At 40.8% G+C, this 26,341-nt stretch overlaps 2 protein-coding genes across 3 annotated transcripts; both read right to left on the bottom strand.

Moving 5' to 3' along the window:
• Nucleotides 1-1,779: 1,779 nt before the first annotated feature.
• zgc:113119 lies at nt 1,780-11,287 on the bottom strand. The gene is made up of 3 exons (NM_001014293.2): nt 11,226-11,287; nt 6,055-6,230; nt 1,780-3,754 (listed from the first exon to the last, which is right to left on the bottom strand). The coding sequence occupies exons 2-3, from the start codon at nt 6,137-6,139 to the stop codon at nt 2,577-2,579; spliced, it is 1,263 nt and encodes a 420-aa protein (NP_001014315.2). The 5' UTR covers nt 6,140-6,230; nt 11,226-11,287; the 3' UTR covers nt 1,780-2,576.
• LOC103911019 (NACHT, LRR and PYD domains-containing protein 12-like) lies at nt 6,092-26,243 on the bottom strand. Of its 2 annotated transcripts, XM_073948245.1 has the most exons (11): nt 25,820-26,243; nt 25,016-25,126; nt 23,544-23,657; nt 19,839-21,713; nt 19,371-19,538; nt 19,111-19,284; nt 16,429-16,602; nt 16,306-16,352; nt 16,087-16,223; nt 11,226-11,376; nt 6,092-6,230 (listed from the first exon to the last, which is right to left on the bottom strand). In XM_073948245.1, the coding sequence occupies exons 1-11, from the start codon at nt 25,867-25,869 to the stop codon at nt 6,148-6,150; spliced, it is 3,084 nt and encodes a 1,027-aa protein (XP_073804346.1). In that variant the 5' UTR covers nt 25,870-26,243; the 3' UTR covers nt 6,092-6,147. The 2 variants fall into 2 exon arrangements, with proteins under 2 accessions (XP_073804346.1, XP_068076640.1); XM_068220539.2 differs by lacking the exons at nt 6,092-6,230; nt 11,226-11,376 and having other exon boundaries at nt 13,808-16,223.
• Nucleotides 26,244-26,341: the final 98 nt, after the last annotated feature.

Here is a 26,341-nt window from a genome sequence, read left to right as displayed (position 1 = left end):
TCACTGTCTTCTGGCCGAGTGCACAATAAAAGATATAAATGACACTCATCATAGAGCTTGAGAAGGTAAACAGCTCTATAGGATCTATATAATTAGTGAAAAAAATGTGTATTATATATATATATATATATATATGTATATATATATATATATATATATATATATATATATATATATATATATATATATATATATATAGATAGCCACAGATCTACTGCGTGCTGTAGGCAAACACCTGTGCGCTGCTTCTGCTCTCCATGCGTGCTGCTCACACTCTGCTTGCAAAAGCAACAACCCATTTGCTCAGCTGACTTTACTGTCCTGCCTTGACGAGGTCAAACTTTGGCTTTCAAACAATGTAAACACTTAAAGACATCTGCTAAAACTGAGTTCAATACTTGTTTTAGGAAATCTGTCAGGTTTTAATTAAAATTGGGCTTTAAGTAGACGTTAATAACACAACAGGTTACTGTGAGGTTGGGTTTAGGGTTTGGGTTGATAAAACACCATACTTTGGACTCTGTGTCATGTACAAGACACTAAATCTGTGAAAATTCCAGCAGGTTTGAACAGCCCACTTAAATAACTACCACAATAAATAATGTTGTGGCCAAAATAATAATATAAAAACTGTATTTCCTAATTTTTATGTGCAAGGTAGCGACAGTAGCTTATTAAGCACAACACCAACATGGATCTTAAAATTGAAACGCAACTTTAATACTACTGTACAGCACTGTGAACTAATTTACAAACATACATTCAGCTCTGAGGAGTTCATGAAAAATGACTGAAAGTCCCAAAAGCTAGCATTTGTCAAGATCTTGACATTGCACCCTAGAAAACCATAAACACACAGCTTAAATCAAATATGCGCCAGTTTTATCAACGATGGAAACTTTGTTATTTGAGTTCTGTTGGGGTGGGGGGAGCAGTGGCGCAGTAGGTAGTGCTGTCGCCTCACAACAAGAAGGTCGCTGGTTCGAGTCTCAGTTCAGTTGACGTTTCTGTGTGGAGTTTGCATGTTCTCCCTGCATTCACAAGGGTTTCCTCCGGGTGCTCTGGTTTCCCCCACAGTCCAAAGACATGTGGTACAAGTGAATTGGGTAGGCTAAATTGTCTGTAGTGTATGTGTGGATGTTTTCCAGAGATGGGTTGCGGCTGGAAGGGCATCCGCTGTGTAAATCCGCTTGCTGGATGAATTGGTGGATCATTCCACTGTGGCGACCCCGGATTAATAAAGGGACTAAGCCGACAAGAAAATGAATGAATGAGTTCTGTTGGGACATTTGGGTTTTCTTCTCGTTTCGAGTTCTCCACTTGTCGCAGCTGATTGGTTATGGGGGGACATATTTGGGATGTCCTTTATCAGTGAAAGGAGTTTTCTGGATTCGTGAAACTTGGAGGTTGTTGTCCAGGTTATGGAGAAATAACATGAAAACGCGGGTGGTGTGCTGAATGTAATCGTCCACAGACTCGGCTCTCACCAGAGTCACGAGATTTTCAAGGATTGTCAGAGTTCTGAAGGATTGACTAAATGACCAGATTGCTTGAGGCAGGACAACTGAGCTTCCTTCAGAGTGTGATGGTGTGAGCAGATCAGTGCCTAGGCAGTGAAGATGGCTTAATTTTTGATGAAGTAGGCAAGGCTTCATGAATTTAATTCTTTGTAAAAGCAACAGTTACAGCAATGTAATGCTGCAAGGTGAGGAAGAAACATCCAGACAACGATGTAGGACATGAGTCTTAAACTCGGTTCCTGGAGGGCTGCAGCTCTACACCGTTTTGCTCCAACCCTAATCAAACACAGCTGATCCATTTAATCAAGGTGTTCAAGACTACAAGAGACGATTAAGCAGGTGTGAACTGGACGTGGTTGTAGCTAAAATCTGCAGAGCTGTGGCCCTCCAGGAATTGAGTTTGGGACTATTGATGTAAAGCCAAAGTTAAAATGCCGAACAGCAAAGCCTAAAACAGAAGCAATGCACAAAGCCAATGCGAAAGTCATGAAACTTTATAGAAGTTGGAACCTACAGGAGTCAGAGTTCGTTCATCATTTAAACCAGGGGTCACCAGACTTGTTCCTGGAGGGCCGGTGTCCTGCAGATTTGACCTCCAACCCTAATGAAGCACACCTGAACAAGCTAATCAAGGTCTTGGGTATACTTCAAACATCCAGGCAGGTGTGTTGAGGCAAGTTGGAGCTAAACCCTGCAGGGACACCGGCCCTCCAGGAATGAGATTAGTGACCCCTGATTTAACCCAACGCATCCTAAATTTCCAAACATGCAGCTGAGCTCATAAGCTACAAATGTTAAAATCACTGTAAAAGCAAACACATTTGAATGCAGACAAACTAAAACCTAAGCAAACTTAGCAAGAATACCTTTAAGCAAAATAAAAAAACACACTAAATGTTTAACTTGTAATCGTCAGTATTTCGTGATCATTTCTTTGCGGCTGACAGGAAAATGGAAGGGGCAAGAGTTCATTCAGAGATCTAGGAGTCAGTCCAGGTTGGCAGGCCAGGATGTCGTTTGAACACCATTTCATGTTGACTTAAAAAGCGGGGTCTACTACTTGTCTGAGTTTCCAGCGTGAATTTTCATGTGGACATCAAATCTCTGTTTTACTGAAAATCTCTCTCCGCACTGAGGGCAAATGTAAGGCATCTCTGCATTGTGGTGTAGCATGTGTATATCAAATCCAGTTTTGAACGCGTACGTCTTTCCACACTGAGGACACATGTAAGGCTTCTCTCCCGTGTGAACTCTCATGTGCCTCTTCAGCTCAGTTTTGCGATTGAAACCTCTCCCACACTGCTCACAGCTGAAGCGTTTCACTCCACTATGAGTTCTTGAGTGTTCGTTGAATTGAAATCTTTCTGAAAAGCTCTTTCCGCATTCAGAGCACGCGTAAGGTTTCTCTCCAGTGTGAACCCTCACATGCCTGTTAAAGTTGTCTTTCCGATAAAAACACTTTCCACACTGCTTGCAAAGAAAAGGTCTATCTCGAGTGTGAATTTTCACGTGCGTCATTAAAACTCGTTTTAACGCAAAACTCTTTCCACATTGTTGACATATGTAGGGAGTTTCAGCACTATGAAATCTCATGTGCCTTATAAGATCGTATTTCCCACTGAAACATTCGTCACACTTGTCACAAGTGTGAGGTTTCTCTCCGGTGTGAGTCTTCGTGTGTTCCTCGAGTTTGGTTTTGTCTGTAAAGCTCTTTCCACAGGGGCACACGTGAGGCTTCTCTTTATGGTGATTCTTCAAATGTTTTTCAAGGCCGTCTTTCCGGAGAAACACTTTCCCGCACTGGTCACAAACGAAAGACTTCTCTCCGGTGTGAACTCTCATGTGGTCTGTGAGGTCTTGTTTCTGAGTGAAGGATTCTCCACACTGTTGGCAGGACAAAGACTCTGCCTCGATGTGAAATCTGATGTGGTTTCTAAGGGTTCTTTTTTGGGTGAAACCTTTTCCACACTGTTGGCAGGTGAAAGACTTCTCTCCAGTGTGAATCCTCATGTGGTTGTTAAGTGTGCCTTGTTTGGCGAAATCTCTTCCGCACTGTTCACAAGTGAAAGAAGATCTTGATCCTGTCTTTTCAGACGCTTTTTGTGTGGTGTTTTCAGTCTCTGAGCAAGTTATGCGTTTTTCTGCAGGTGTTATATCCTGATGTTCCTCAACCAGAGCTTCTTCCTCTTTAACATTATCCAGTCCTTGAAATTCTTTTCTTAGAGGCAACAGGTCTAAGAGGAAAAGACAAATGCAAGGTTTACCTCAGATTAAAGCCAACAAACCAGGGCCATGCAATACAATGACTTGACTTAATAGACAAAATCATGTCATATCCTTCATATCAGAATGACACCGAATACATTGTTTACGGGGGGAGATCTACCTTCTTGCAGATTTCAGTTGCAGCCTATGTCTAACACACCTGCCTGTAATTATCGAGTGCTGTTCAGGTCCTAATTAATTGGTTCAGGTGTGTTTGATCAGGGTTGAAGCTGAGGACCATGGCTGTTTCCCAATATGCGTTCTTCAGCGATCTTGCGTGTCGTGTAACGTCATTAACTGCCAAAGTTCAGTTCCAAAACTCAAGACCTCAAGAACAGAGGACACGTGAAAGTTCCTGGATGTGTTCTTGATATCGAGGACACATCGATGCAGACTTGAGCACTGTGATGCTGTGTTCACACAGATAAATCGCGGATAAATCGCGCTATTCACGTGTAAATAGCCGCGTGAACATTTGAGGTTACTCGCTTCATTCGCGTGTGAAATTCACTTCAGAACAGACGCGGATTCGCGTGATGAGCAGGACTTCTGTCTCCCCCGTGACTCTAGCTTCATAGCTAAATGGCTAACATGGATTTTATGAAGAAAATAACAGTGTTTATGTGCTTTATGAAGGATGATAAACACCGTCGATACATTTAGGGTCGTGTCTGAGTCCACTACATCCTTTCAGAGGTGCATCCAGCTCTGTGAGCTCATAAACTCCTCCAGAAACTAAACCTGGCTATTGGAGGCTTTCAGCGGTGCTTCTGACTGAGCCCAGCCCAGTTTGATGAACTTCTTGACGGTGTCTGCTGGGGGATTTCCCCTGAGACAACGACAACAGGCGATACGTCACAATCATGCCCCCACAAGAGCAAGCTCCTGATTGGTTAACGCGGTTAACTTTCAGTCATTTTTCATGAACTCCTCAGCACTGTATGTAAATTAGTTCACAGTGCCGTATAGTAGTATTAAAGTTGCGTTTCATCTTGAAGATCCATGTTGGTGTTATGTGCTTAATAAGTTACTGTCGCTACCTTGCACACAAAAATAGGGAAATACAGTTTTTATATTACTATTATTGTAGGCCACAACATTATTTATTGTGGTAGTTATTTAAGTGGGCTGTTCAAACCTGCTGGAATGTCCGCTGAAGTTCAGATTTTCGAACTTGAGTGATTCGCGCGTCAAACGTGCAAAACGCTCAATTCGCGCCGCGCCATGTGCAGCGCGCCATTCGCGCAATTCTCGTCATTCGCATGTATCGCGCCGCAGGATGTCTATTTGCGCGTTTGCATTGACTTAACATGTAAATCACTCGTGCTTGACGCACGTTTCCTGTCTGGTGTGAACGCAGCATAAGAAGTCCCAGAATTCATTGCGACTGGAGGTGGGAAGCGCAGCATTTCATATAGATTATTAAAGTTCAGGAGTTTCCCTAAATGAAACGGTGAATATAAACATCAACAGGAAAATCTTTATAGAGGCATAGACACATTAAGAGTGTTTATTTGCTGGAATTCGTATTAAATTGGTTTTATTTGTATTGTGCAGAGTATATCTGTAAAGTCTTCATGCATAGTATATATTGTATGCATCTAAGCATTAAGCATATGCATGATGCTTGGATGTTTAAGTCTCAGGTCGACAGGTAATGTTTGTGAGGGAAGAGGCACACCTTGGACGGTGTGGAGGTTGTGGAGAGTGGAAGTCATGTCAACTTTATTGGAATAAGCTATACGTAGTTTAGCAGCTACCAATCAGAATGCAGTAGTCTGCCCTGAGAGGACTCCAGAGAACGCAGTGCAATGAAGACCAGACTCGCTGTTGAATTCAGCTGCAGAAGGGAAGCTTGGACAAGTGGTTGAGCAGTATGCTCAGATAGGAAGGGTCTGATGTTCCTGATGTTATATAGAGCGAGTCTACATGATTGGGCAGTTGCAGTAATGTGGTCTGAAAATTCCTATTATTAATCATATGTTTGGTATCGTTCACTTACGGAAGTACTCATATAAACATACTTATTATGCCGATACAAGCTGTTCACACAAAGTCTGATCAGAGGTTTTCTCTCAGTTCATCTTGTGGCAGGTCGTTCTAGAAAACATTGTGGACTCAACCTGAAGGCATCATTAGTGTTTGTCCTTAAGTCTCCATGTCCAATCAAAGCACTTTAATGGGGCACTTTAATGACCTTCAAAAGCATACTATATTTGTGTGGAGCTAAAGAAGTTCAGTGAGTTGAGCTTTGAGAATGGAAACCAACCTGTTTGCTCCTCGGGATCTTCTTGTTTCAGTGTGAACACTTCTGCAATCCTGATGTCGTCACTCTCCTGTTTAATATCCGCCATCTTTATCCTCACTCAGGGTTTTTTCTGTGAGCTACAGATTCAGGGTCAGCACACTGCTGAGGGAGTGCGTCATTAATTTTCCTTAAATCACCTGTTGAGGGAAAAAAACAACGTTAAAAAATAGCTCAACAATTTCACATAAATAACACACTTTATACAAAACAATCATGTTTAGAAATGTATGATTTATAATTACAGCAACATCTGCAGTCAGTTTGTAAAATCTTCATGTTGGTTCATCTTGATGTTTGACCAGCAGGTGAAGATTACAGAGACCAGATTCAATGAAATCAAATTAAGAAAAAAACTCAAATTTCCCCATTAATGTTTGCCAGTTACCACATTTGTTGATTGTAATAGGGTTTTCCACATTTTCGAGTTCAGGATCAACTGGTACTGATATTTTAAAATGTCCATTTCCCACTAAATTTCTTTCCTTCTGAAAATGGGTGTTAGAATATATGTAAACATCTGAGCATCACATTATATTGTTTTGTAAAACTGTATTAATTGAAGATTTAAGTTTTAAATTCATGTCCACTAGACAGCAGTTTTTATCTCACATCCTTAACGTTAGTCTAAGTAGTTTAATTTTACGCATTGATCACTCATGAAATGGTTATCTCCATGCACTGAAATCACTGCTTAAGCAAATGGTGCTTTTAATATCACTCAAAAGCAGATTCATTTTAATCCAATAGTTTAGTTTAATTTCCTGTTACGATAGACAAATATTAATGAAAGCAACACGACTGCATTTTCAAGCAGTTTATCTAAAATCTAAGCACATTTCAAACATGGAAAAAAAAAAGTGTTTTAACACTGCTAATGCTGAACTGTTCTGCAGGACTGAATTTGTTTGCTAAAGCTTTGTATATGCTGGTGCATTTTTAATCACAGCTTTCCTAAAATGATATCCAATTCATAAAATAAGAAATATTCCAAGATATAGTAGTGATTATAATAACACAATGCATCGCAAAACCTCACAACCCATCTACATTTTGTAAAAGATATATAGTAATTTACAGCAAATACTAGTGGATTTTAGCCAAACTATAGTAAAGAACTTTAATCTGTAGTGGCAAATCTACAGTTGCTAATTGCTATGCTAACACAAGAACTGTAGGAATATAAACAAATGACCCAATATTGTAGTTTTCCCAAACTATGGGCTAAATTACATTACACACGTTTATTGTTGTAAAACTTAAGTACACTAGTAGTTATTAATGGTTTTAGTTTACTATAGTTAATACTACAGTATGCTGGAGCACTTATTTACAAAGAAATGTTAATAATATGCAGTATAATACACTTTAATTTACAGTATTTAATATACAGTAGATACATTTATAATAAATTGTGTGTGTGTGTATATATATATATATATATATATATATATATATATGTGTGTGTGTGTATATATCAAGTGTGCCGCAAGCCTGCGTTTGAATGAAGGTTTCGGCCGTTAGATCGCCCCCTGGGGGCTGGCTGCAGTACAAGTCATAAAGCCCGCCTCCTCCGTGTTAATGAAGGAGACTTGAGCCCAAATAAAAAAAATGTATTACACTTGCAATAAAATGTCCCGAAAGATAGTTCTGGTGGATTAAGGCACTGGTTATTGTGCTGAAATAGGTGCAGATCTTCATTTTTGTAAACAGTTTGTTTTTAGCAGTAATTTAATGCTGGCCGTGTCATCGTGATTGACAGCTGTGATTGACAGTTTCTCAAAGCGCGGCGTCTGAGCTTCGGCAGGAGACTGAAGTGTTATTATTCGATTTCTGTGTTATTTTACCATGACAAAATGAGTTCAGCAGTAAACTATAGTTTCTGACATACATGATCCTGGTGGAACACTGTTTATTCGCTAAGTTCAGGGCTTTTTTCGGGCTTTATTAGTTTGCTGATACACGCCTAACCACCCAGATAGCAAAACACAGTTCCGGCTAGATTCTCGCCTGCCGGAGACTTATCCCTTAGAGCTCAGACTGACTACCTCTGCTGGACCTACTCCGGATGCCTGGACTCAAAGCCCGATTCCAGCCCGAGTCAATCTAGCCAGATGCGGTGGCCGAGCGAGCCGGCGCTGCCGCATGCGAGCCGGAATCAGCCTGCGACGCCGCGAGTAGGTTATGCACTGCGGCCCGGAGCTGGCGCGATTGAATATATAAAACCCTCATATTTGTTAACGTTATTACATCCATTTGTGTTGATATGACAGCAAACGCATGCTGAGCAGTTCGGGGGGCGTGGTTGATTTTACATAAAGCGTTTGATTGGAAGTTGACTCTGCTCATTTTCGCGGTTCCTCCTCTGGCTCCATCAGACAATCCTTCTGCCCATGTCAAGGCTCCAATTTCAGCAGTCTTTTGCGACAGTTTTTGCCCGTCAAGCAGGCGTTTTGCCCTCAAGGCGTTCAATGGGAAAAAGGGCTGTCGCGTCATCCATTTTTTTTACAGTCATTGGTATATATATATATATATATATATATTTTTTTTTTATAAGAGCAATTCTATGCAAATGTCAAACTTGCCATGAAAACAAATTTAGTTTTTCACCAAAATACATAAACCGTTGTTTTTTTTTTTTTGTGGGGGGAGGGGGGTTGGGTGGATAAACAAGTATATTACAGTACTTTAGAAATACTCAAAAATGCATCTGTCAATGTTTTCAAACTATTATAATTGATTTACCAAAGTCACACAAGTGGCAATTTCACATCTGTCACATCCATAACGGCACGTTTTCCTCATAAATGTGAAAATATTAAATTAAATAAAGTCAATCATGTTTGTTCTATATAAGTCAACTATTCTCTGAGTTTGATTATCATTGTTTCTTTTGGGTTGTGCATTTTAACTCACATAATTTCTACAAAGTATGTTGTATACTGCAGGGCTCAACAATAAGGACTGCCCGATGCCCCGGGGCCAGCATGTGAGATGCTTGGGACAGTAGACAGGATCATTACTGGCCAGATTGGGTCAGTGCTGCCTTGTCACTGTAACCCCGCAGAGTGAGTGGGTTACATCACTAAATTTAATTTGTCTGCGACTATTTGCCAATTGCCTGCAAATACAGTCTTAGAATGGAGAAACAGTTTGGGTTTTTAAGCCTTCAAATGCTGCCTTCTCTGTGATGTCGTGAGCACTATATTACTTTTTGGTTCCTCTTACCTGATTGGATGTTGTGAGCACATTATTTTTTTCCATAACAGCCAGTACAGCGAAGAGACGGCAACATTAAATGAGCATACAAAAAGAAAACGCTTGTTTTTAACTTCTTTAAAGCAGAGGGTACACCACGACTAATAAACAAAAAAACAAAAAAATTTGATGTTTTGTACAGTTTTAACATTTTTATAATATTTAGATTCTCGATTCACAAACATTTATTAAAATTGTGGCTAAGAAATAGCTATTCATTTTTCTTTTTGTTGGGCCAGTGAAAATATTGGCAGGGCAAGTAAAAATCTGAACCACTGGTCCAATCGGGCCAGTAGAAAAATTCCTTAGCGTTGAACCCAGTAATGTAAACCAGCAGACGGTTTTTGTCTCATCCATGACACGTGTTTTGCATAGAAAGTGTAAGTTATGTTAGCATTATATTGAAGCATCAGTTCATATTTTCCAGAACAACTGGCCACAGAGTTATGGGACCAGAAAAACATCGATCTGTAAACATTATTCGTAGTTTAAATAAGGAAAATAAACATGCGTTATGGATGTGACAAAAAAAAAAAAGTCTGCGGGTTTACAGTAAACAACATACTTTGTAGAAATTCTGTGAATTAAAGTGCTCAACCCAAAAGAAACAATGATAAACAAAGAGATACGAGTTGCTCACTATAGAACGAACATGATTGATTTTATTAATTATTTTTACATTTATGAGGAAAAAGTGTGGTTATGGATGTGACAGATATGAAATTGCCACTTGTGTGACTTTGGTAAATAAAATATAATAGTTTGAAAACATTGACAGATGCATTGTTGAGTATTTCTAAAGTACTGTAAAATACAAAAAAAAAAAAAAAACACAAAAACTGTTTCCATATTTTGGTGAAAAAACGTATTTTTTTTTAAATGGCAAGGTTGACATTTGCACAGAATTGCTCATATATATAATCTACATTTACACTGTAATCTACAGCATAATTATGACACCATTTTAATAAAGCTATGTACATACACATCATATTGTCAGATTGTGAACAATTAACTTTTTAAAGAAGATTAATCATCAAGCCCTGATTCATCCATTTTCAGGTTAATCTATTAGTATATTATTAACAAAAACAAGATTTTTCTTTGCAAATTAGCACTAAAATTCAGTCAGACAGCTATATAAAGAGGTAAAGTTGGTTTTATATTGGGATATTCAGACATTCTGCTTAGTAATATAATGTCAGAATAGTATTCTTTGCTAATTCTAAATTGGGAAATCATATTAGCAGCCAATGACTATCAAAGTACAACCATGTGTACAGTCAATCAGATAGTGTTGATGTTGTTCAGAAGTCCTACTTGAGAAAACAAATGTGCGAATATAAAACCAACTTTACCTCAATGACAGCTGTTAACCCGCTGTGGTAGTCTAATTATAAGCATATGCAGATAGGTTTTGCTTTTTAAGAAATATCAAGCGTGTTACTGCTACTGTGAATGTGTTTTGTGTTTACTCTCCTTCTCTTCAGCCTGACTTTACCGCTTTAATCTCTGTCGGAATTCATGTCACACGTGACTTTATCTATCTTTAAACAGTTTGTCAGAAAATTGAGAACATTACATGAATAATCTTTAAAAGTTCACATCAATAACACATTTCTGTTCACTTTAAAACTGATTCTGAGGAAACTCCAGAGCTCTGTTAATCGTTAACGACGCAAGTTAACATTAACTTAAGTTAAATGTTGTTTTAGGGCTAATACTGGGGTTAAATAGCCATCATTAACGCTGGATAAAGCACAGCGGGGTTACATTAAGTGATCATTCAGCCGCTGCACATCACATGTAAACTATAATAACACAGAGAATGCGTTTATTTAAACTTAAAACATCTAAATAAGAGCAAGAAAACAAACCTTCAGTCGAGGTGCGCGGCCCAGCGATATGACGTCGCATCAGAAAGCAAAATAAAAGTCCCGCTGCAACTTCAGAATCGGGTTTATTGCTTCCACACACGAGGAATTTGTTTTGGCTACAGAAGCTTCCAGTGTACATAAAGTGACAACACTAAAATAAAGATGAAAAAAGACGACAAACATTAAACAGAAATGCAAAGATGTTGAATTGTGTTGAACTGGAAGTGGCGTCTAATGTTATGACAATATTAGTCTTGTTGAATGTTAAATCTATCTCATCAAATAATATTTCACTAGATTAAATAAAAAATAACATTAAAATATAAAAATACTATTATTTGTAAAGTTTTATTAAGTTAATTTATGAACCAATTGTTTTGTTTTGTACATGACTATAACTTCGCAAATGGTTATGAGAGTTGTTGTTAGTAGAAAGAAAATCTGGGGAATCTTGTTGTTTCAGATTAAAGTGCATTTTTGATTAGTCAATAATTATAGATTGTGCAAAATGTGGATGATATTGAGTAATAATAGAGCAACATATGGGCAGCCACAAACCTGAAAAATAACCTGAGTTGATTGTTTTAAATTTCACATTGGCTGTAAATATATTCAGTGTCAGAGTCCTTCAAAGCTCAATTAGTGCTGAAAAGGTGAATTTTGTAAACAAGACCTGTACACAAGCCTTCAGCGAGAAAGAATATATTGTATAAAAATTATATAAGTACAACATACATCAGCAGAATGTTCACTTGAAGATGTTTATAGCAGTGTTTATCCACTTTATTTTTCCCTTGAGACATTTTCTGTCATCATTTCCTCATCCTCCACTTGTTTCAAACCTGTTTGAGTTTCTTCTGTTGAGCACAGGAAGATATTCTGAAGAATGCTATTCACTTCCATTTATTGCTCATATCATATCCGGTGGCTGCTCTTTCCTTCTTTGGAATATTTTCATAACTTTCTAATAAATTGCAAGTTTTTTCTTTTTTTACAAACCTCAGGGTTCATACAAATATTTACTACTAAATTTCCAAGACTTTCAAGTAAATTTTCATGACCTAATGTTAATGCAATGTCTATACATGAGTGGTAAAAGATAAACAATGCATGTTCAAATTCATTACAGCATCTCGTAAAACACGGAGCAGTCCATTTAGTTTATATTTATATCCATGTAAAATTGATTTGGATAATGCTGACTCCGCACTAGTAATGTCAGAGTATGTGATTGGCCAAAGACAGAATAGAAGTAAGTAACCTATAGTCAAGTATACAGATATCTGATTTCCATCACTTTTCCAAAACTTTTGGAATAAATTGAATTAGTTTTCACTAAATTCTCATGTTTAGAGTAAACGCCTGCTATTAAATCAATTACGCTGCTATTATAAATTACACAACATAAAAACAGAACATGAAATTCCCAAAATAAATGAGGAAAAATATTAAGAAGCATCACTGTCAGTTTTATATATCAGGTTAAAAAGAAGTGTGGTTATTTTATAAAACAATGTTTCTTGACCTTTATTCGATAATATTCATTTTGGAGGGAGTGAATTCACATCTGACCACTTAAAATAATCCAAAATGTTCCACCAACGAGAATCAGAGCAAAGGTTTGCGATTAAGTCTAGAATTAAAGACCAACAAGAACTCAACAAGCTATGATACACATATCTGAAGACATGTGAACAGTTTAATTCTTACTAGATATGGAAAGGTGATATTCAAAATATAACCAGAATAATCATTGATAATTAATATCACTCCATTACTGAAAAAGTCATCTTATGAAGACATCCACAGTTGTTCCAAATAAAGTAAAATTGTGGTAATAAATTATGCTTACGTTTCCATCTTGCTGCACTACTTCATCTGTTCTCAATTTACCAGCCAGAGAAGTGGGTTTGGGGAAATGGCAGAATTACCTCCTCCATGATAATCCCACAATCCCCACATTCTTTATAATACTCCTTTAATTTCCCTTCGGCTTAATGCCTTATTTTCCACATTGGAATGAACCACCAACTATTGCATATGTTTTACGCAGCGAATGCCTATCCAGCTGCAACCCAGTACTGGGAAACACCCATACACTCATATTCACACATACCTTCAAACACATCAGACAATTTATTTCATCAAGTGTTTGGACTTGTAAGGGTAAATCCACGCCAACACACGTGATCATGCAAACTCCGCACAGAAACGCCCAGCCGGGACTCAAACCAGCGACCTTCTTGCTGTGAGGCCACCCTGTATATTATCTTTCAAAACACACGGCTGCAGAAGCATGCACGACATTCAGCTAATAAGCTACTATTGCTGCGTCCCAATTTGCATACTATTCGTCATAAATATATTGGAAGAGTCAGTCTGTCCCAAACCATAGTATGTTAAAAAGAGTATGCTAACGGTTCCTGGAGGGTCAATTTCTGTTAGAAATTGAAAGCGTAGAAGCGTTTATACTCTAACCGCTAATGCGCGACACGTTAGACTTGAATTTAATTAGAACTACAATCTTGTGTAAAAAGTGTAAAGTGTTTTCTGCATGAAAGACTGATTAACACACAGCTGAATCCCCAATAAACAGGATAATTTAATATGACAGAAATGTGGATGAAGTGTCGATATGATTGATAGAAGACGTAAATAAACATAACAATCTGGTAATGAGGGAGTAGTTAGTCCCAAAGCTCGCATACTTTTCTGTTACAAACTCAAAAGTATGTACTTTTCCTTCTTAAAATCTACATACTTTTGGGGCGTAGTAGAAGTGTGCAAATTGGGCACATAAGTCTGTACTGCCAGCAAGAGTACCCAACACTGCCTTCTCGCAATTTTTGTTTACAAAATTTGAGTTGATCAGAAAAATAAACCTTTTTAAAAATCCTCTCACGATTCGATTGAACACAGGAGTCAAACTCAGTTCCTGACCATACGTTCACACCGAAAGCGGCGAGAGCGTCAAAGTAGCCGGAAGTCATTCATTTTCAATGAGAGCCAGCGGCGAAAGGCGGCGAGGAGCGGCGAGGAGCAGCGCGGCGCGTCTTCGCCGGCGTGAGCGTCGAGGAGAGTTGAAATGAAGTCAACTTTATGGTAATGAGCTATGACGCGGTTCGGCGGCAAGCAATAAGAATGAAGACGTTCACCGCTTGATAGCAGTTCAGGGAACACAGACCTGTGAACTTTGGTTCCGACCACAGTTGTTCCCAAGGGTTTGATTATTGCGGTCGCCGGATTTCCAATTATTAACAATGTTTTCTTACAGGAACATACATTAAATAAGTTACTGCCGAGTTACTGATGTTCATTAATTTTATATAAATTTATCTTGAAAAAGCGGGAATCTCACGCGACGTGACGGTACAAAACAGCACTGCTGCTTCAGGATATTTCAGACATATGGACACATATTGGATAAATAGAGCAAAGCCACACCACACGCAACTTGATCTTCCATTGTTAAATGAATTTGATAAGAAGTACGCAACATTTTCACGCTAGAAACATGTTTTATGCAGGAATGTAACTGATAATGCTGCAACGGCTCCTTTAAGTACGAGATCAATGTAGCGAGTTTTGACGCTCTCGCCGCCGGAGCTGAAGGCAGACAGCATTGTCGCCAGGGCGGCCAGAGCGACCTTGGACGCTCTCGCCGCTTTCGGTGTCAAACGTACGGTAAAGGTGTGGTGTGTAGGATTGACATTCCTAGTGGTTGAATTGGGTACTGCAGTCCCAATTCAAAATATTGCAGTTTTTTGCACCTCTAAGGGCTTGAAGCACATGCGGGTTGCCAGGTTGACGACACAAACAGTAGTGTGCCTGACGAGCAAGCTTTCAAATATGAGCTTCTCAGCTAAATGGTTACCTTTGTAATACTTATATTATTTTGACCTGAAACTTGCCTTTAGTACTTATTCATTGTTGCTCTTGGTTGTGTAAATTGCTTACTTGTCCTCATTTGTAAGTCGCTTTGGATAAAAGCGTCTGCTAAATGACTAAATGTAAATGTAAAATGTAAAAAACCACCTCATGTGGATTTTATAACTCAGAATATAGGTCTCAATTTGGAGCTTACTGCTACTCTCCAGAGGTCATGTTTTCAGCTACAGCCATATACATTAGGCTATCCTTCAGGTCTGAAATGAAATACAGTGCCTTTTCTACAAAGGCAACTTAGAGTGCTAAAATATAATTGGCTAAACTGACAGTGGGCTGGTAAAGAGGCCAAAACATGATTTCCAGCCATTTCCAGCCTGGTCTTCACTAGTCAGGCTGGGAGATGATCAGCCTAGCCAGGCTGGGAGCCCAGCCTTAAACCCAAAACCCCTCTAAAACCAGCCTGGTCAACCAGTTAAATCCAGCCAACCAGCTTAGGCTGGTTTAAGGTTTTTTTCAGCGGGGAAATGTAAGTCTACGTTGTTTACTGCAGAATGCTATTTACATTTGAGCAGTATTATTATCATGAGCTCAGTTTCACTGATGATCCACACCAAACAGTAAACCCAGGGCAGAGCGGCTCAGTGAATGTGGTCTGGACTGAGTGGATGAGGCTCATTGTGTCTCTATAGATGTTGTAGAAGATCAGAGTTCCTGCACTGTGATCCACAAACACTCCTATTCTCCTGCTGAGCGCCTCCACTGGGAGTCCAGTCTCTAGGTTATTGTGTCTGAATATGAAACTGGAGGAAGAGCAGATCAAACTCCAAGAGTGATCATTAACTCCAAACAAACAGTCATATCCTCCTCCCTTCCTCCTGATGCTCTTATATGACACTGATATAAACACATCTTTATCTCCACTCCAGTCAATCTCCCAGTAACAGCGTCCACACACACTCTCTCTGCACAACACCTGAGACCAGACATCAAATCTGTCTGGATGATCAGGATACGGCTGTTTCTCTCTCACACATGCCACCTCTCTGTTCTCCTCAGACAGAAGTAGACGACTGTTTGCTGTGTTTGGATCCAGTGTGAGGAAACAGGCATCTGAACACAAAGAGAGAGAAGTTGGTACACCACTAAAAAGAACTAAAGGTGTGTGTGTGTGTGTGTGATTGCGTAGACATACATTTACGTAGTCCTGCTGTAATCCTGAACTCTCCACCATGATCCACCCTATAAAACACAACACTGTGACTTTTAATCGGCCAACAACCAGGCTTGCCAACTCTATACAAAGTGCTGAGCGTACTTGAGTGTGTCCAGTGTGTAGTTTGGATCCTCCAGTTGTTCAGAGAGCAGCTTGACTCCTGAATCTCCTGGATGATTGTAGCTCAGATCCAGCTCTCTCAGGTGTGAGGGGTTTGAAGTCAGAGCTGAAGACAGAAAACCACAGCCTTCCTCTGTCACCATACAGCCAGAAAATCTACAAACACAGGGGAAAAGCCTTAATTTAAGTGGAGTTTATTTATAAACTAATTTCAAGAGGATCACGTGCTAATGGTTGTTCACGATTGGTCCTACATTAGCCAACACATGATTCACCAATCAGATGATTCCTAACTCACTATAAATAACCAGAGGTTCTTACCACAGTATCTTCATTTTAAAGAGATTCCCCCCTTCCACCCCTACTCTTTTCCTTGATAAGGTGGCATGGTGGCCCAGTACTTAGCATTGTTGCCTAACAGCAAGAACATCACTGGTTCAAGTCCTTACTAGGCTAGTCAATGTTTCTGTGTGGAGTTTACATGTTCTCCCTGTGCTCACGTGAGTTCCCCCGGGTTCTCCGATTTCCTCCCATAGTTCAAAAAACGCACAACCTAAGTACTTATCAAATTGACATCATGGTCAAGCTCTTAGCAAGCCATGAATCTTTCCCTAGCCATCCCTATATCTGTCATTAGCCAGAAATAAGTCTGGGGAGTTTATTAAGATCTACCTGAGCTCTAACTCCCCTCTCGCCCTGCTTTCAAGAGTTCACACTCAGCTGATAATTGTTTATAAAGTGTGATTGGCATGCTGTCCCGGGAGAGAGCCCTGAGCCCATAAGATCCTCGAGACTGGGACTACCTCCGGTTTGCAAGGCGAGAACGGAGTTTGAGCTCAGGTAGATCTCAAGAACTCCCCTGCTGTAGTAGCTAAAGAACAGATAGTGATTGCTCTTAGGAGATAACTACTTACTAGGAAAACCGATTTGCGGATTTGGATTAGTCTATTAACTTAGGTTGCATGTTTTTAGACGGTGGGAGGAACCCGGGGGGAAACCCACGTGAGCACGGGGAGAACGTGTAAACTCCACACAGAAACGTCAGCTGGCTTGGTAAGGACTAGAACCAGTGACGTTCTTGCTGTGAGGCAATAGTGCTAACCAGTGGGCCACCGTGCCACCTATCTAGGTAAGTAGGAGGAGCAGGGGTGGAAGGGGGGATTCTTCAAAATGAAGCTAGCTGTGATATCTCTACCCTGATTGCCCACTGCTCTGTGTGTAAGTGTGAGAGTGTACATGATATTCAATATACTATAGCAGGGGTTCTGTGTGCATCCCCTGGATCTTTTCTTGCTGTCCACTCGAAAACTTGCATGTGATTACTTGCATTTGTCAGGGGTAGCTTGTTTAACGCCCTCTTCACACGGGGCGTGAGCATCAATGCTTTCCATTCACCTTGAGTTGAGGTGTTGCTGAACTGCATTGTGGATACGTTGGCGCCTCGCTGCAGGAGTTGGGAAACTCCCAACTTTTTAAGCACCAACGGAAGCGTCAGCCAATCAGATTGCTTTATGCAGATACCCCAGCTCAGATAGTAGCTGATTGTGGACTAATTTGATTGGCTGATACTGCTATGATGATCGCGTCAACCTTTAGACACGCCCTCGGTGTGTGAATGCAGGGTTAGAGTAGGAGAGTCAAATTCCTGCAAAGTTTAGTTTAGTTGCACAAGCTGGAATGCTGCTAAATTATCAATTGCATATAGAACAATTCATGTGTGCTTATTGTCAGGGCCGGAGCGAGCTGAACTGGTGCTATAGACTAATGACGATCATGCCGCCCTCACAGGGTTCAAGCCACACATGAAAACACATGGGTCATTTGTCGCAATTGAAAGTGTAGAGCGAGCCTGTTGGGGGTTTGGGGGGGGTTTAGATGTTGCGGTGGATGAAAGTGAAGAGCGGGGGATGTTGTGGACGCCACTCTGTCTACTCTGCCTAGGTCGCCTCTATAAATGTGCTGGCACTGCTTATCATCAAACCTTATGATCCTCGAAATTATTCTATAAAAACATGACTGCACAAAAAATTTCCCTAAATCATCAATGACTTTATTGTTGAAGGAGCGGCACAAACTAGAAAGAATCAGAAGACCAACATAAGGCCTAAATGTCTGCCAAATCCAGATCTTTACTTTCCTCAGCAAAATCTCCTCTCACCATTTAAAAGGTTCAAAAAACTCTCGAGTACTTTTTTTTTATGAGATTAAACAGATTTGTGCGTGTTGAGCATCAGTAAAGACATTGTTAGCACCAGTTAGCTTTAACTGTGGATAAAAATGGATCATTTTGAGCTTTTGCCAGCTTATTTCATCTTCCGGGTTTAAAATCATTACTGCGCCGGGATCAGAATCGATATGTGGTTGTGAAAGGTTGTATGTGTTTGTTTCAATGATCCACAGGGTTTGTTGCATGGCTTATCCTGTGATGCTGTCAGGGTTACTGATACAGCCGATCTGTTAGTGTTTAGCAAGCATTTTTGTCGAGAGAGCTGTACGCGAATTGGAGAATGGCGGACTGTGTCTTTTATCAGTTGAGTTCATTACCATTCAGACACATCACTCTAAAATCCTCTAGATTACCAGAAGGGCTAAAGGCTACTGTACTGCTATCCACTGTGTCTGCATTCCGACGCGGGGATTCAGCAGGATTCAGATCATTTTTACCTCAGTATCTCCAGTTTACAGGTTGGACTCTTCAGTCCATCAGAGAGAAGCTTCACTCCTGAATCCTGCAGGTCATTGTTACTCAGGTCCAGCTCTCTCAGCACACAGTTTGAGGATTGTAGAACTGACGACAAACTGTTACAAGCCTCAGCACTGAGATTACACATGGAAACTCTGAAGAAGAACAAAAAGTAATTGCATACAGGATTAATCTCAGAAATGTGTTTTTAAAAAGTCTATGAATGTACTTGAACTCACACCTCAGCATCTCCAGCTTACAGCTCTTCAGTCCATCAGAGAGCTTCTTCACTCCTGAATCCTGCAGGTCATTGATACTCAGGTCCAGCTCTCTCAGCACACAGTTTGAGGATTGTAGAGCTGAAGATAAACTCTCACAGGACTCGGCAGTGAGATTGCACCACTGTAGCCTGTGTTTTTCAACAAAACAAACCAGTAGCATTATTGTGTGTGTAAGGCAGGAATTACATTCGGGAGCCATCAGGGAAGCACCCATTGTTACCAAACAAAACTACAGAAGAAAGGGGAGCAGAAAATAAAAGACAAGCAGCGACAACTGCAACTTATAGCAACACAGTTTTAGGTGAATACCAACTTGTAATAAAACAGAACATCTAAACAAATCTATTACAAATGTACTTTTTTTTAAAAATATGAACACGATTATGATCTACACACTTTATTAATCTGTATTTTCTGAAAACACTCACAGAGCTTTTCTGAATTTGATGACAGCTGGTATCAGTCTCCGTCTTCCCTCATCTGATGTGTTGTATTTTTTAGGGTCGAACTCATCCAACACCTCCCCAGACATCTGAAGAATGTAGGTAATTGCTGAGCAGTGAGCAGGAGAGAGTTTCTTCTCGAAGTGTTTGTCTGATTTCACAAACTCCTGAATCTCTCTGGCCAGAGTCTGATCCTTTATTTCCAGCAGACAGAGGAACAGATTGATGGATCTTTCAGCTGAGAGACGGTCATCTGTCTTGATCTTGTCTTTAATGTACTGTGTGGTTTCTCTGATGCTTTCTGAGCTGTTTACTTTGTGTGTTATTAGGTCCTGTAAGAGTCTCTGATTGCACTCCATGGAGATGCCCACGAGAAACCGCAGGAGAAGATCCAGATGACCATTCTCACTTTCAATGGCTTTATCAACTGCTGATGTTAGTAGCTTATACAAAGAGGATTTCTTAGACCTGCACCTCTCATATTTCTCGCCCAGAAACAGCTGCATTGTCTCTATGTTCTTCATTAAACAACAGTAAAACACAAAGAAAGCAGCCAGAAACTCCTGAAAGCTGAGATGGATGAAGCTGTAGACTTTCCTCTGATGAATCACAGATTCCTCCTTGAAGCTCTCAGTGCAGATCCCAGAATACACCGAGGCGTCAGTGATGTCTACGCCGCTCTCAATCAGGTCCTCCTCATAGAACATCACATTGCCCTCCATCAGCTGTCTGAAAGCCACTTCAGCAAGTTTGAGGATCACTCCTCTGTTGGACTGCAGGAGTTTCTCTGGATCTCTCTCTTCATACTTCTGCTTCCTCATGTTGATCTGAATCAGCAGGAAGTGGATGTACATCTCAGTCAGAGTTTGAGGGATTTCTGCACTCACATCTTCTTCCAGGAGCTTCTGAAGCACAGTGGAGGAGATCCAGCAGAAGACGGGTATGTGGCACATGATCTGGAGGCTTCTTGCTCTTCTGATGTGGGAGATGATTCTGCTGGCTTGATGCTCGTCGCTGATTCTCTTCCTGAAATATTCCTCCTTCTGAGGCTCAGTGAATCCCTGAATCTCTGTCAGACGCTTGATGTATCTGGAGGGGATCTGATGGGCCGCTGCTGGTCTGGAGGTGATCCAGATGAGAGCAGAGGGAAGCAGATCTCCTTTCAGGAGGCTCCGCATCAACACAGCCACTGATGAAGATTCAGTCACAGCACAAACTTTCTCCTCATCTGAAAAGTTGAGTGTGATTCTGCTTTCATCCAGACCATCAAAGATGAACACAACTCTACACTGCTCATAAATCTTGGGCTCCAGATCTTTAAGTTCAGGATGAAAGTCCAGCAGAAGTCTGTGAAGACTGTACTGATGATCTCTGATCAAGTTCAGCTCTCGAAATGGAAGCACAAACATGAAATCTACATCCTGATGGTCTTTTCCCTCGGCCCAGTCCAGAATGAACTTCTGCACAGAGACGGTTTTCCCGATTCCAGCGATGCCTTTAGTGAGAACAGTCTTGATCTGGGCTTTCTCCTTCTTGATCTTCTCCTCATGTCCTGCTCCAGCTGAGGCTTTAAAGATGTCATTGCAGTAGACTGGAGTGTGTTGTGAGGGTTTTGTTCTGGCTCTTTTCTCCATCTGTAAAACCTCATGTTCTTCATTCACTCCTTCACTCTCTCCTTCTATGATGTAGAGCTGTGTGTAGATCCTGTTCAGGAGGGTTTGATTCTCTTGAACTTTCATTCCCTCATATAAGCTATCATATTTTCTCTTCATAGTGGTTTTGTGCAGCTCTTTGACCTTCTGTAGTACATCATCTACTAGTTGGGCTGAATTCTGCTGCAGGTCTCCAGTCTGATCGTCTCTGAAAAACACAGACAACAAACTAGTTGTGAGATGTTCTAGATTGCTTTAGGCTAGCTTAATTCCTCATGGGTATTTGTATAATGAGTGTGCCTCAAAAGCATTCTGGTAGGTGAAAAGCAAATGACCAATAGAGTTGTATGGCCCACAGGAAACGATAGATGATTCTTTCAGTTGTTTATTTAGATCTCCATTAGTCACTACTAAGTGGTTCAAACCAAACAACCGAGGATGCCTAGTGTCATATCATTTGTACTAACTGGTACAATGGTAAGTCCAACAAAAGGTTAAGGTTAAGATTCTTGAAAGACAACACACTAACATCGCTACTGACGAACTGTGCTACACAACCTTCAGTGAAGTCTTCTCCTAAGCTTCAAGTAGAGGGGTTTCCATGACTGAGCAGCTGCACGCAAGCCTTAAATCATCAAGTGTAATGCAGTGTTACAATTTACACTGCAACTGGACTCTGTCGAGACTGTCTTCTTCCCTGTCTGATGGGCAAATATAAGTTTGTTGTGAAGTGTGTTGAAAGGGAATTATAGTGTAGGGCTGTTTTTCAGAGGTTGGCTTTGGCCCCTTAGTTCCAGGGAAAGAAATGCTTTAGTATTCCAAGACATTTTTGACAATTTCTTGCTCCCAACTTTCTGGGAACAGTTTGGGGATTGGGATTCCTGTTCCAAAGTGACTGCACGACCAAAAACAAGGTCCATAAAGCAGGTTTGGTGTGGAAGAACCTGTCAGGCCTGCGCAGAGTCCTAACCTCAACCTCCGTGAACACATTTGGAGACCGTGAGCCAGGCCTTCTCACTTAACATCATTGCCTGACCTAACTAATGAGCTTCAAGAAAAATGGTCAAAAACTCCCACAAATAACCCTTCTGTAAATCGTCCCCACAGCTGAAGCTGTTTTTGCTTCTAATAATCTCTTGAGGATTCTTAGGCTGCATTAATCAAGGCAACCAGAGCCGAGAACACTTCCAAAGAAGGCACTGTATTTTGAATGACATCTACGGTCATGTTAGCCTGTGTCCTTATCCCAGTGACCTACTCTGACCCGCACCTTCTTGATAACGGACACTCTTCTCAAGCTTCCAATGTCCGGATTACAGTTCTGCACTTTATATTTGGCCAGAGAACTGGTCACCCCAGCTGAACCTGGTTTCTCTCTTTTTGTTCTTCACTTCCAACAATGAGGGAAGTTTTGGTTCCTTGCCGGGCGAAGCAGTGGCGCAGTAGGTAGTGCTGTCGCCTTACACATAAAGGTTATTGGGTCACTGGTTCGAGCCTCAGCTTAGTTGGCGTTTCTGTGTGGAGTTTGCATGTTCTCCCTGCCTTCGCGGAGGTACAGGTGAATAGAGTGGGCTAAATTGTCCGTAGTGTATGAGTGTGTATATGTTTCCCAGAGATGGGTTGCAGCTAGAAGGGCATCTGCTGCGTAAAAACTTGCTGGATAAGTTGGCGGTTCATTCAGTTGTGGCAACCCCGGGTTAATAAAGGGACTAAGCCGACAAGAAAATTAATGAATGAATGGTTCCTTGCCTATGTTGCCTCTGACTTGCCTCGTTAAGGCTGTAGTTGGAGCCGCGCATTAGTGGAGCTGCTCTTCATTGAATTCAGCAGTGATAATCTGTATTCTACCACTACTTTAAAGACTTCCAACACTTCAGGAAGGAGGTTAATTTTCATGTCAGGCCAATATAAGTGTATATGACTATATAGGTTGTCAGGTTCCCAAACCAACACGTTCCTAAATAGGAGTGTTTACTAAATTAGAGCTGTTTGCTGAAATACAGGCATATGATGTGTACCCGGGTATATAATGTTATACCTGAGATCCCGTAGTGTTTCACCACTGTTAAAACGGATTGGCTGAGTCATAGAAGCATCACTCCTCATAGACACACAGCTGAGCTCTGCTTCTGATCCCTTCTGATGAACTCGACTAAAACAGAAGAGAATAAAGCTGTAAATAACTATATTTAAGAAATCTACTTGCTTTAAATCAGTTTCTTTAAAGTACATTTATATAAAACTTGTTTAATTTCATAGAAATGAAGCACAAAATGAGTGTATGAGCTGTTATCTGAATAAGGTGTTACACATGCTAAATATGCAGATGTAACGGAGGCCAGCTAGTGTGTGCTTTGCAGGTAAACCTCACTCCTCTGACCTCTAAAGGTACTCTAGCAACAGACGCTAGAGGCCATGGTCTTTAGCCTCCTTGTTAGAGCAACCAACTCCCATGCGGAAGGTCGCCGGTTCGATCCCAGCTCGGAGCGGATTGGGCGGTGTAGCTACATTGGTGCCGTGACCCGGATGGGAGTGATGTTTAGGGGGGTGAGTGTAACAGAGGCCAGCTAGTGTGTGCTGTGCAGGTAAACCTCACGCCTCTGACCTCTAAAGGTACTCTAGTGACAGACGCTAGAGGTCATGGTCTTTAGCCTCCTTGTTAGAGCAACCAACTCCCATGCGGAAGGTCGCCGGTTCGATCCCAGCTCGGAGCGGGTTGGGCGGTGTAGCTACATTGGTGCCGTGACCCGGATGGGAGTGATGTTTAGGGGGGTGAGTGTAACAGAGGCCAGCTAGTGTGTGCTGTGCAGGTAAACCTCACGCCTCTGACCTCTAAAGGTACTCTAGCGACAGACGCTAGAGGCCATGGTCTTTAGCCTCCTCGTTAGAGCAACCGACTCCCATGCGGAAGGTCGCCAGTTCGATCCCAGCTCGGAGCAGGTTGGGCGGTGTAGGACTGGTGGGGTTACACAGATCAGTGGGGGATAAGGACTGGGATTGTGAGCCACTGCCTTAAAAATTATAAACATAATGACCCTTGGTTCATATGTGTTACAGTTTGCACCAGGCATCCCAGTTGCATTGTCAATTTAACTTGTTTATCTTGGCCTCCCCATTATATGGCAGGTTTGCTTTGCTTCCTTGGACTCTCAAAGGGTCATGTCAGACATAACACACATATGCCTATTATGATTCAAATGAATGCTAAAATTATTGATTAATCGATTTTATAATTCAAAAATTTTATGACAAATTTATCTAAAATCTAAGAGAAAAGCTTTCACAGCAAATGAAAGGCTTGCAGAGGGACTCTCAAACAACATGTAAATATGAAGACGTGACTGAAAACCACTTAAAACATTGTTAAAACCCACAAATGGCAAATTTCACGTAACTTCTTTTTAAAAAGATTTCAAATAATTTTGCTTGTAATGATACATCGTCCAGTGCTACTTCCACAGCAGTGATAATCACATGCTCTTAGTCTCAAAATGAATGCAGTATACACACTGGAGATCAGGCTGCGCATCTCCATCCTTAAACTGTATGGGTCGATCCAGAGACGCGTCGCTCTTCACAGACACACAGCTGGACTCTTCTGATCTTTCCAGCTGAACAGCTCTAAAACACAACAGATTGGACCTTTATTGATCATTTTGATCAATTAAGCAGATTTTAAACAGGCATTTTTTGTTGTTTTTTTTTCTATAAATATGACTTTTTTAACAGTTGAATGTAGTCAAACCCTCATGTGAAGCTAAATAAATAAAAATAATAATAATAACGTCTTTTATTCTAGCCAAAATAAAACTTTAGATTAAATATGTATATGCTGGAGGGCGGTGCAGTGGCGCAGTAGGTAGCGCTGTCGCCTCACAGCAAGAAGGTCACTGGTTTGAGCCTCGGCTGGGTCAGTTGCCATTTCTGTGTGGAGTTTGCATGTTCTCCCTGTGTTTGTGTGGGTTTCCTCCGAGAGCTCCGGTTTATCCCAGAGTCCAAAGACATGCGGTACAGGTGAATTGGGTAGGCTAAATTGTCCGTAGTGTATGGATGTTTCCCAGAGATGGGTTGCAGCTGGAAGGGCATCCGCTGCGTAAAAACATATGCTGGATAAGTTGGAGGTTCATTCCACTGTGGCGACCCCGGATTAATAAAGGGACTAAGCCAAAAAGAAAATGAATGAATGTATAAGCTTGAAGAAAGTACTATACTTTTATTATGTATGTAACAACCACGCCCTTTAAAAAGCTGCATTACAAAATTAATTATGAAAAGCTTATATACAGATACACTTGAATTGAGTAATCATAGTACCTGCATCCTTGAAACAAATCCCGCTCTGCAGATGTGTGTGTGTCCTCCATGACAGAGCTGAACGCAATGTTCTATCGCCAACGCCCTCTCTGGAGGAAGCTGGTAAACAGTCATGAAATACAGCAATTCGGGAGTCTTTAGTTCAGCAGGAACAGGCAAAGTGCTGTTGTTCACTCGGATACATAATCACTGATATTGTTCAGACATGAAGATTCAGTCAGCCAGAAACACGTCAAATACATCGTTCATTCAGAATACCATAATACCTACTGGTTTTGCACACAGTAGCAAACGCTTCTATAAAAGTATTCAAAATATTCTGCACTGCGAATAACAGATCTGATCTGCTTTAAAAAGCGTCAGCTTTCACTTTCATTTAGTAGATGCGTGGCATGGGTTGCCAGATCCTGGAGAAACGCCCCTCCCAGAACTCACTTAAAAGCAGTCAATAATAAACAAAAGACAGTGTCAGTTGTTCAGTTCAGTTGTTAATAAATAAAAAAAAAAAAAACAACAACAGGG

Source organism: Danio rerio, chromosome 4 (genome assembly GCF_049306965.1).
Source record: "Danio rerio strain Tuebingen ecotype United States chromosome 4, GRCz12tu, whole genome shotgun sequence".
Lineage (NCBI taxonomy): Eukaryota > Metazoa > Chordata > Actinopteri > Cypriniformes > Danionidae > Danio > Danio rerio.
This window is presented reverse-complemented; position numbering and strand designations above follow the sequence as displayed.